This window comes from Microcaecilia unicolor, chromosome 2, assembly GCF_901765095.1.
Source record: "Microcaecilia unicolor chromosome 2, aMicUni1.1, whole genome shotgun sequence".
NCBI classification, from domain to species: Eukaryota; Metazoa; Chordata; class Amphibia; order Gymnophiona; family Siphonopidae; genus Microcaecilia; species Microcaecilia unicolor.
In genome coordinates, this window is record NC_044032.1 from 178927697 (window position 1) to 178940150 (window position 12454).

At 42.2% G+C, this 12454-nt stretch overlaps 1 protein-coding gene across 1 annotated transcript in view; it reads left to right on the top strand.

Annotated features, from left to right (window-relative positions):
• Positions 1-12454, top strand: part of LOC115463217 (peroxisomal multifunctional enzyme type 2-like) — a 204254-nt gene that overhangs the window by 98280 nt on the left and 93520 nt on the right. The window contains exon 11 of the mRNA XM_030193529.1: positions 4528-4656. Within this exon, the coding sequence (XP_030049389.1) occupies positions 4528-4656 (129 nt within the window). The remainder of the gene's footprint in view (positions 1-4527; positions 4657-12454) is intronic.

Consider the following 12454-nt stretch of genomic DNA (forward strand, 5'->3'; position numbering starts at 1 on the left):
ACTTATTTCTCGGTCCCTCCCCACCTTAATGCTTTCTTCCTCTCATCTTATGTTTTCCCTCACGTCTTTCTCCTAGTGCAGTTTGAATTTTGTTTTGGGTAGGGTGCTTAATACCCCCCATTAGAAGCGTAATCGGGTTGAGGGCAGAGGGGGGAGAGCGGACAACTGACGGCGATGGCGCTTAATTTAAACACGACAGATTGTGTCAAAAATAGGCACCGGTGCCATCAGAAGTCCATTTGGGAGAGCGGCCGCTCCCCTGGTGATCCACCTAGTTATGCTTCTGCACCCCCATATCTACTCCGCTCCCCCATTCTACACTTCTCTTCTCTCTACTTCCTACTAACCTGACCTGCCTTGCCTCCTACTAATTCCTCCCCCCATTAGGTTCCATCACTCCACCTTGGTTAGTGCCTCTCCCCTGTATGCTAGGCTCACCCGTCCCTCATACCTCCTAAGCAGATTCAGCTTAGATTTCAAATTTTTTATCCCCACACTTCCCAGAGCCCCAGACACTATTCATATCTGAAACTCACAAACGCTATTGTGTTTCAGTTCCATATCCTGAAAGGCCCTATGAACTGCTCTACCACCTGTATGCACAAACCTTGGAAGCGCAGCAATCACTTGTTTCACTTCCACCAGGACCACATTTGCATGTGGTGCTTCCAGACCCCCCTCACTGAAAACCCCAAAGATCACATGTTGAGCAGGAAATCAGTGAACCCAAAGACCTGCCAGCCCACCTGATAAAGCTCTAGTAGTCAGAGTAAGTGGGTTGGCTTGGGGAACTGAGTTAGCACTTTCTCTAGTGCCTTTTGCAAAAATGGAAATGTATTTATTTTATTTATTAGGATTTATTTACCGCCTTTTTGAAGGAATTCACTCAAGGCGTTGTACAGTAAGAATAGAATGGCCCTTCATTTGGTGGTAACAGCTTTGGAACAATGCCTCCTCCTTTTATTGGTGGTGACTCTAGCAGAACATCCCTCTTTTTTTTTTTCTCCCTTTTCCAAACATCCGCTTCTTTTTCCCCCCATTCTCTTCCCAGCACCATTATCACCATTACAGCGCTGCGTACGTCTAGTAGCGCTATAGAAATAAGTAGTAGTATCTCTCTACTTTCCTCTTTCTCTGGCCCACATGATATGGAAGGATATGGGGGTGGCACATCACTATAGCAGTACCCCCTCATTCATGGTGCCCTGCACAGCCACACAGGTCACACACCCCAAAAGCTAGCCTGAGCCAAGTCAGAAGTTGAGCAGCAGAGTTGTGCTGAGAGTGAGAACAGAAAGCCAGGGCTTGGTAACTGAGCCAAGAAGGAAACCAAACCAAGACTCACATATAGTTTGAGGGCAGTGAAACCCTTATCCCCTTCCAAACTCCACCCATCTCTTGTATAACCTTTTTTCTTCGGGATGATACAGCATAATGAGCCCACTTAGTCTAACACCACTGTCTCCTATAAGATGTAACGAGGGGATGACTGTTTTATTTTTTGTGAAAAAAGGGAAATGGTGTCAGTCTCTATTTCCTTTTCAATTTGAAACTCAATCTTAGGTCTGTACATTTCAGTGCTGCCGCAGAGAAGCAATTTTAAAGATATTTTTCAGACCATAGCATCAAATATTGGCACGATCCCCTCCTACTCCCCCATGTCCTTCCAATAAAATAACATATTATTTCTGGTTACTACAGGGCTGGAGGAGAAGACAATAGCTGTATTTTGCCCTACTCTTGATCCAGCTGGCACAGAAATCTTAACTAAAACTGTGTGTCTGTAGTTTAACTTCAGTCCTCGGTCTGTATTTGTTTTTCTTTCTGTCCCCATGTCCTTTTTTTTTAAAGGATTCTCTTCTGGCCTTCCTCCACTTAATCATAATTTCTTTCCTCTATGTAAATTTGTTTCTACAGCTTCTCTCATCTCACTTTCTTCTAGTTTTACTCCCTCCTGCCACTGCTCACCCTTTTCTTATCTTCATGTCTGCTCTCTCCACCATGACCTCCCCCTTTCCCTCAGCAACTCTCTGTCTCTTTCAGCTCCTCTTCTGTCTGCAGCTTGTGTCCCCCTGCCTGTTCTTCTTCTGTCTCCCAGTTCGCCTTCTTCTGCTAGCAACCTTCTCCCACAGAGCCCATGGGCTTCCTGATGGGCTGATGATCAGAAGCAAACGCAGTCACTAGAAGCTGTTATCGCCATACTAGCGCCTGCATTTTCTACTGCTGCATGATTAGAGCCCCCAAGTGCATGAAACAATGCGCTCGCGGGTTCTTAATGCAACTAGCATGCAAAACAGGGTTCTTAGCACAAATAGCATTCAAATGCATGCAAAACCTATTCCTCCCCAATGATCAGCGACCAGTGTGCCAAGCATTGGCTCGCTGGCCGTGGCAAACTCTACGCCAGCTTGGAGCTGGCGTTAGGGTTTGCAGACTGTTGGGGAGGAATGGTGAGCCCTGTTCAGCATGCATTTGCATGCTAGCAGGACCCCATTCCCCCCCCCCCCCCCAGGCGACACGGGGGCTGGAGGTCAGGCAGACCTCCGGTCCCCCTCAGCCTCCCCTAGCATCCCCTCAGATGTCTCTGGTGGCCCAGCGGGCTGAGGGTCAATCCCCCTCCACCTGGTGGTTTAGTAGCCCTTCTCCACCCCCCCTACCTTTACTTGGAGGAGGGAGGTGGCTTCCCTCCTCTTCCATTGGCGCTGCCTCAAAAATGGCGGCGCCCAACTCTGCCCAGTGTATCCTGGGATGCATTTGGTAGGGCTTCACTCCATATAAGGGAGTCCCTTCTCTCTGAAGTGCGGGAGGATTGTGCTTGAGCACATACTTCTGCACTTGTTTAACAGGTCTGGGCTGTCAAAAGCCCTGACCTGGCAAACATAGGAGGTGCTTGGGGTCTGGGACCACCAGACCCCAAGTACCCCCTCCCCAAGCCAAGTGAAATGGGGGTTGGCGGTCCAGCAGTCCTCCGGTCTCCCCGATTCCCCCCCCCCCCCTTCCAACCACCCCGGATCTACAGCCTCCCAACCTCCTAACATCACCTCAGATGTCCCTGTACTACAAATCCCACACTGCTTTGGGATGTAAGTTCAAAACCAGGGCTGTCCCCAAATCTCTAGCATGGAACTGGGTAACTTCACATCTCTGCTGATATAGGTATTACTTTTGCAACATAGGTAAAATTATCATGCCAATAGTTATCTGAATTTGTCTATTCTTTTTGTCAGTCTGTCTGCTGCACTTCCTGTCTCCATTGGCAGCTGCTAGGATACAGCATTTCCCTCTTTCCCCTGCAGTTTGTGTTTTCCTGTAGCTCTGCAACATGAAGCATGCTGCATCAGATCTATTGACTTATGGGGAAAAATACTGGGGGGTGTTCAGGCACTCATAGAGCTGGCGCCTATGACTGTATATGCTAGTATTCTAATGATGAATACATGTATGTGTGCAGGGAGATGCCTAAAAGGAGGCATCTGCTTATAGAATTTCTGCCTTAGTACATAGTGTACCATGAAGATCCCAGTAACCTCTCTTCTAGGAAGCTTGAGTATTATGAAGGTACAGACTGAATAACATCAGGGTAGGTAACAGTCTAATCTTTGGAAAATTAAAAATCCAAAGACCCAATCACATATTCCAACATCTCCATCTTAAAATCTTTTAAAGACAGTATTTCAATTCAAGTTGCTTCTCAGGTCTTTAAGGAACCTATCTGCATCTCTCTAGTCATTTGAGTACCCACAGAGAGGCAGATGCAGCTATCTTGTGTCAGAGCCTTGTACTAAAGCTCAGCATGCAGCTGCTAAAGCAAGCGTAATGCAAAAGCCTTGCTCCCGATATGGTAAGCAAATAGCGTGCAAATTTTGTGCACTAACATGAGAGAGCACATTGGTTCACACTAGTAGCAGCTATGATTGTGCACAAAAAAAAGTTATTGGCACTTAGACTTAAGAGTGTGACCAAAACTAGGGCTTTTGTTTTCATCTGATACTGAATCTGCAGCTGAAATTCATCACTCGGTTTCAGCCATAGGAAAAACCATTAACCTGTCTCCCCCCCCCCCCCCCCAGGCCACTTGTCCCCCCCCCCCCCCCCCCCCCCCCAGGCCACTTGTCTCCCACATGTAGGCCCTGCTCAGGCCTAACTTTGTTGCCCTGATTGGTCTAGTGGTCTCTTCAGGGCAGGAGCATGTTTTGTTTGGTTTCTCTGCAATGAACCTTCTACCTTTTGTCTCTGAAATACTGGAGATTCTTAACAGACTGTGCTATGGAGAAGTCAATATGTGTTTTGATGGGACACGCATCATAGATTACAGAAAGGGACTTATATTATTTTTGAGCATAAAAGGACTTCCTTCTGCCATTGCAGGGCAGAATAACTAAGTAAACTGATTTGAGAGGAGTTGGTTTTTATTTTTTTTTAACAAGCGGAATGAGCATAGTAAGATTCATAGGTTTTGCAGCTTACATTATTCACCACTATTCACTTGAAGCTTGTGAGGAATAGTTTTCTTTTTCTCTTTGCAAGTGCGCTGGGAAAGAACTGTTGGTGCCATTATTAGAGGAAAAAATCATCCAATGACACCGGAGGCTGTGCAAGAACAGTGGGGGAAGATCTGTGACTTCAATAATGCAACCAAACCCCGGACCACTCAAGGTAACAAGTGTCAGTCATGTTATGAAACATCAGCTATGTGAATAATGAAAGCATATTCCTTTTGGATTGTTGCATCACTCTGAACAGATACTCGTTGTACAAAAAACGTACACTATGTTGACTACACCAGTAAACTTAAAGAAAAGCCTTAATATAATATTATTCACCACTATTCACTTGAAGCTTGTGAGGAATAGTTTTCTTTTTATCTTTGCAATTAGTGCGTTGGGAAAGAACTGTTGGTGCCATGTTCAGAAGGAATGAATCCTCAGAAGCTTGGCGGAGATTGGGTGGCAGAGCTGGTGGTGGGAGGCGGGGCTAGTGGTTAGGGGGTGGGGCTAGTGTTGGGCAGACTTCTACGGTCTGTGCCCTGAAAATGGCAGATACAAATCAAGATTAGGTATACACATAAAGTAGCACATATGAGTTTATCTTGTTGGGCAGACTGGATGGACCTTACAGGTCTTTCTCTGCCGTCATCTACTATGTTACTATGTAATGGTATAGTCTAGGAGCTATAAAGTTGATGAGACATAGAGGGGCATTTTCAATATGACCTCTAAGACTGACTTTAAACGTTTTGCAAAAAATGTCCAAAATCTGAATAAGAAATTCATTTTCCAAAAAGAAAAATGTTTGTCTTTTGTTTTCGAAAATACTGTTTCTAGGTTTTGTGCTTTGGACGTATTGTTTTATTGGTCCATTAAAAAAAAAAAGTCTAAGCGAAAAATATGGAAAATCAAGCCATTGTGATGTAGGATGGGTCAGCATTTTTAGTAGACTGGTCTCCCAGACATCCCAGGAGATAAATGGGGCACCGTAGTGGATTTCAAATATATGCTCCCAAGTACACATCTCACCGTTGCTCCCTTATCTTGTCTGCTGAGTCCCCCAAAACCCACTGCCCACAGCTGTACACAATAGCCCTTATGGGTGAAGGGGGCATCTATATGTGGGTACAGTGGATTTCTGGTGAATTTTGAAGGGCTCACAGTTTCCTCCACAAATGTGACAGGTAGAAGGAGATAGGGACCAGAGTCCCCCCCTCCATGGTGCACTGCATTGCCCATTACAGTACTCCAGGGACCTGCATGCTGCTCTAACATCTGAAGCAGTCATAGAGGTTGCTAAATCATATTTGTATTCACATTTGTGTGTGTGTGTGTGTGTGGGGGGGGGGGGGGGGTGGCAGGGGTCAGTGACCACTGGGGGTCACTCCTGATTCCCTCCAGTGGTCATCTGATCATTTAGGGCACCCTTTTGTGCCTTATTCATTATAAAAACAGGTCTAGCTCAAAACTGGACAGTTTTGTTTCGTCCCATTATGGCTGAAAAACGTTCAAGGGTTAGGAACACCCAGATCCCGCCTTTAACATGTTCCTGATACGCCCCCTTGTGATTTGAACGCACTTCTGATGGACTTAATAGAAAAAAATCTAAAAATTGGTTTTGAAAATACCAGTTTGGACGTTTTGTTAGAAAAAACATCTAAATGCAGATTTATGCCACTTTTTTGAAAATGAGCTCCACTTCAGGCACAGGTAGCTCTTTGCGACTCTGGGCAAGTCACTTAACCCTCCATTGCCCCATGTAAGCCGCATTGAGCCTGCTATGAGTGGGAAAGCGCGGGGTACTAATGTAACAAAAATAAATAAAAAAAATAATAATTAAAATGCAACTTTTGGAAGTCAAAATGGAATTTCATCCAATTCAATTTGAAATGAGAAGTCAGAGTAACAGTCCCAATGTTGCCTAATGATTTTTGCAGCCATCTCCCCCCCGGGAGTGTATCGCATAATGAACGTCATAATCTGATCCTCAGGGTTATCCCGCTTACTATTGTGTAGAAGCAAATCTCTGTTGTTGTATTTTGCCCTTAGGAATGCTCGTTTCAAAACTCTCTTCCCCTGGCAATAATAAAATTTCTCCCCTCTTTCAGCACATCTTCGACCCATTTTATACCCATCTGAATGCTTTCTTATCCACCCCAGACAAAGTCTAAATGTCCCTGAATTGGCAATAAGGGGGAAAGGAACCTATTATAGCCCAGAGCGATACAAAGGTTCTACCATATAATTCTCACATAGGTCCATACCACATGGGGACTAGGCCAATATTCAGAGTCGATAGTCTAGTATGTAATAAATATGAGCTCAAATATGGAGAAAGTAAGGTGCTTTCCAATGCCAAAGGAGTAAAATGTGAGGTTTCTATATACAATCACGGACCTGCTGCAAGCTATTTTTGTAAATCTAAAAGTTCAAACCCCCATTGTCTTTAGGAAGCATCAACACCCACAGTGATATTTGAATTCTCTAAGGAAAGTCCTTAGTGCCTGATAGAACTTCTTCACATCACTCCTCCTCAACCAAACTAGTAAAATCTGCAGAAGGTCAACCAACATGGGATAATTAGCATATTGTCCTACCTGAAAAGGCCAAGGATATGCAAACATGTTATAGATTTATTAAGAAGGGGTAACACATTACAATCATACAGATGCTGTGTATTAGCGGAGATGTAAGCTCCTAAATATTATACAGAGACTTGTGCCTTTTTTAGGGGGTATATTTCCAAGAAATATGAGATTTGCAAATTCAAAGGCATTGCTTCTGATTTAGAGACATTAAGTTGAAGGCCATAAAGTGATCCAAAGGCCATAGATACTGAACACCCTAGGCAAGGCTATCTCTGGATGAGTAAGTACAAGCCATATCTTCATCTGCGAATGCCATGCACTTAACAGGAGTGGCAGCACATAGCATCAATCTCTTGTTTTTCCTCTTTCACATATTCCTCTCTCATCCTAATCATACAAGTTCCAGCAAAACCTCATCAGTCCTTGGTCATTCTCTGACTGGGCATTCTTCTTGGCAGGGACTGAATTAAGGATAACTGACCTGCCTAAACTGACTCAGGAACACTCCTCTAAATAGGCAGCAGCTGTTCCACCTTCACAGGTGCTGACGGAATTTTTTTCCTCTTCATCTTGTATGCTTCCCAGTTAAACAGAGCCATTGTTTGCCTTGAAACTCTGGTTAATTATTTACATATGTAGATCAGTGGAGAAATAAAGAAGCAGAGCTGTAGGAAGTGCGGTTTGCAGAAGATATACTCAGGTTTAGCAATGTGTATATTACATTTGTAAGAGACGAATAGTGTAGGGAGAGGAACATGGAATATATAAAAAAAATAAATAAAACTTCACACAAACACTAACATAACAAAACAAATAGAAAATAAACAATACTCTGCTTGTCTGGACAGGTAAAGTATCCTGGTGGTTTGTGTGTTGGGTCTGTGAGTGCTCTGTGGGACCACTGGAAGTGTGGCCCCCAGTAACCTAGAAATCACTGGGGATATTTTGAGAGCAGAAGACTCACTCAGAGATGGTTGTGACCCAGTCCGGTGGGAGGAGGGTGCTTGTGTAGAGCATGAACGGCCAATTAAGTATTAAAAGCCAAAAATGTTCAAACAGCCCTTTTAAGGTCCATTACAAGAATTAAAAATTCCTAGAAGAGGTTAACATCAATATTCCTGATAGGTTTTTTTTTAATGTATATTTATTAACATTTCATGAGATACCAAGAATGCACAGGAAATAATAAAATAGATAATACTATAAAAATTTACAGTTATTAAGTTCACATCAAGGAGAGCACATGATGAAAGTTTAAACTTTCCTGCTGCTAACAAAAATTTTAAATTCTAACCCTTACCTATGGTCTTTGTCACATCAAATTCTTTACTAAGAAATTTTCCAAATAGGGTCAGAAAAAAAAGAAAATGAAGAAAAGTAACCATATATTTGCAGGGGAACTAAACCCCCCCCCCCCCAAAAAAAAAAAAAAAAACAAAAACCAAAAAACCACCATCCACTGCAAGAGTATGGGACCTCAAATCAAATTTCACCTGTCTAGCCCTAGCTAAATCGGGAAAAATCCTATGGGATCCTTTTACAAAGCCAGGCAGTAAGTATGACGAAGCCCATTCAGTTCCTGTGGGCTTCATTGCATTTGTTGCGCTGGAATCGCATGGCTTTGTAAAGAAGCCCTAAATTTCTGACCACAATGTAAAGTATTTTTATTTTTAAAGTAAGCGCGCAACACAGAAAATTTTTCAGATTTATAAGCAAAGGTAACTTAAGGGGTCCTTTTAGTACAGTGTGCTAACAGATTTAGGACCCTGTTTACTAAGGCGCATTAGTGTTTTTAATGCACCTACAATTTGCGCACACGCTAATTGTGTAGTCGCCTATAGGGATATTGTAGGGCCATACACAGTTAATGTGTTAAAAATGTTAACGTGCCTATAACGCGGCTTAGTAAACAGGGCCCTTAGCGCACATTAGTAAAAGCACCCCTAAAAGAGTAATATGATGGTGGAACTTGTGATGTCTCTAAAACTTTGGAAAGATCAAAATCAATATTGGCTCCAAGCACAGCATATACTGTACCTTCAGCACTCTGAGAAATCTTTTTTGTAGGTAAATAATACAATTTTGATAATATGAGAGAATCGGCATTAGACATTAACAAAACTTCCTTAAGGTGTTTACGGAACAAGATTCAGATGATAAGCCTGATAATAGTTGTATTGTTTAACTGCAGTTCTGATGGATGTATTTGTATTGCATAGCACAGCAGTATAGACCAGTCCCCATGGAGCTAATAACATCTCAGTTTACATTCTGATAATAAAAATTTATGGTCAGAAAGAATGCATAGTTGAATTTTGATAGTAAGCATGTGCATTGTCTTGGAGTTCTGAAAAAGAAATGTTCATACTAGTACACAATCCTAGAAAAATGTATTTTATGACAAGACTAGTAAAAAAGGCCCGTTTCTGGAGCAAATGAAACGGGCGCTAGCAAGGTTTTCGCCCCCTCCCTCCCTACCTACTTACCTTCCCCTTCTTCGTTCTGATGCCACTGACGCCATTGAGCCGCCCTCGTTGTGTGACGCCATTGCTCCGGCCGTGACGTCATCATGTTTGACGCGAGGGCGGGGCCCTGAAACTTGGTGCTTTCGGTGGCTTCACCACCACGAACCCTTCATCAAGGAAGTGACGTCAGTGGCTTGGCTTCAGTGACGTCAGTGTCCTCAGAACTTTGAGGGTGAGTTTTATTATATAGGATAATGCAAAAGTGAGTGTATATTCTGTCTAATAATAGACCATCATTAATAACGGGCAGCCTCTTTGTTTCAGCATTGAAAAACTCTGTAAATTTCATCTTAAAAGCCAAATTTAGATTCCTCCAATAATAGACTCCCCTTCTCCCACAGTGACCTGATCCCTCTTCATGATGCAACTTTTGTGTTTCAGGCAGCAAAGTGTTGGAATGCTCTTCTGGTTTTTGTCAGATCTAAAACATCTTATTTAAAGTTTAGAAATCTTTTTCATTTTAGATTTTTAAAGTGATTTGTTAAGGAGAAGTATTGTAATTCTCTGGAATTGGCCTGCTTTTTTTCTTGTATTGTTATCCAGGCAGAGCCTTATGGTTTCAGTAGAATACAAATATTGTATTGCATTGATTGTGTGTTGAGTGTGAACTCATCATCGGGGCACAGGAACTGAAAAGGGTAAACACGTAAAAAATCAATATGATAATTGAAAGAAATAATCCATTCTGTACACTTCCCTAGCTCTTGACTGCATGCTAAATCATTGAATAGGTGTGGGGTTCTTTTCAGCTTTGAACAGGTCCTGACTTGTTACACAATTATCCTCCATATATTTTGCTTGAGTCTTTCCATGCTGATGAAGAATTGCATTTAAGAGCTCTTACATTTCATAAACATTCCAGTTTTCTTATTTGGACATAAAATCTTATAGATTTTGAGGATTAAAAATTGGAAGTGCTAAAATACTGTGAAGTGTTGTGCTTTTCCAGTCAGTGGTTGAAGCTGGATTAACGTATTAAGATGCAGCGCTAATATACTGCTGTCTATTGTTCTAAAAGCTCTTCTCCTTATGAAGCAGTGTTATGCTGAGTCTGGTTATTATTGAACTTTAATTAAAGGGAGATTGGGATGGAGCTTTGATACAGAATGTTGAAAATAGGCATTATTAAAAATAGGATGGTTTTATTGTACTTGCGTTCGATTGTAGATTAGATATTTAATGACTAGTTTGAAATGATTGCACAATTATCAAAAATCAAGTATCTAATATATTTAATTTGATGTGTAATGACACAGAAGTGATAACAGTGTGTCAGTGGGGTGCTAATACCTTTTCCACAGTAAATAAAACAAATTTCAATGGTACCATATTTACCTGCAGCTGTTTTCTGTGCTGGTGTTTATATCCCCTAGTGCAGGCCTTAAGAACACAGAGCCCCAGTGCTATCATTCCAGGCATGAGGCGGGCGAATGAAAGCAATTTGATGCTTTGATATATTTTTTGTATTCTAAGGTAACCAAATTGTTCTTCATGGATAGTAGCCAGGGTTAAAACCTTGTCAACTGGCATTTTTTTTTTATAATGTTCAGACCTGTGCTAATTGAGGACTTGTGTGCTCACATATGATGACGTGTCCCTGCTGAAGGAGGAGACGTTAATACTGATATGGTCTAAACATGTAAAAAAAAAAATCTGCTTGAGGGAATCTGAAGGGAGTTACCATTCCCCCTTACCAATGCTTTCTCACAGTTAAGGAACCACCTTAAACTCTTCCTCCCAGTCAAGTGAGAAGTGATTTTAGCAAGGATGGAGCTAGGAGGGGGGGGGGGGGGGGGGGGGGTGGACACAGTAAGGATAAGAGCTCAGGGCACAGTCAAGTCAGGGAGGCCCCTGTTAAGGACTCCTCCAATGTTGCTACAAGCAGGGTTGCAGAATCTGAAGGAAAGCCCTGGGAAGAGAAAAACAGTCCTCAAAGCATATTGACCACTTATAAGAAGCAGAAGCTCCACAAAGGTATACCAAGTTTATATTGGAACCCTGCTTCCATTTTAACCTTTGGAACCTAGGACTAGACCAAGCCTAGCTGAGTGGAATATTGAAGGACAGAACTTTAACTCTGAGACTCCAGGCCAGAGATCAGCTGTGTTGTGCTGGCCTTTTTGAGATACTGTTGCAAGCCCTGGCCTTGCAGGGGCAGGCCATGGAGAGAATTCTTGAGAGCAAAGACTGGCTTTTCTGTATGTTTTGTTTTTCCTCGCTGTTTCAGCAGGTCACCCCTCTCCTGAATATTAACAAACTGCTTTTGCTTATCTGACTGGCATTTTCTGTTATCTTTGATGAAATTAATAAGCAAAAATTAAAATAAACTGCTTTTGTTTTACTTCTAACCCGCTGCCTGACTGTGATTAATCAGGGCTCCAGGTCTACCCTCGCTCATGCTACTGCTGTACATTGTGTTACTAATGTGAACCATTTTACTGTAGAATCCCATTTTACGCAATGCAACTAATAACAAGTGTTAATGAAACAGCCATATCCATGGAAAGGCAGCACTATAAATGTTATACAAGACCCTAAAACACCAATAAACCATTTAGTGAGAAAACAGAACAACAAGGCTGCTACAGATCTATACACAGAAACTATATACTAGCAGAATACTGCAGCTTGGTCATGTGTGAAACAGACACTCAGCAAAAATGAAACAAGGGACCACAGATGAGTAATAAGATATGAAGGAAACAAACCTAAGCCTCAGGAAGTCAGACTTGCATTTACAACAATACTAGAGAAACAGAAACTGAAATGCAAGGTATCAGAGATATACATTTCGCAAAGCTGACACATTGCAATTAATTTAAAATAAAATACTCTTTTTCTACCTTTGTAATCT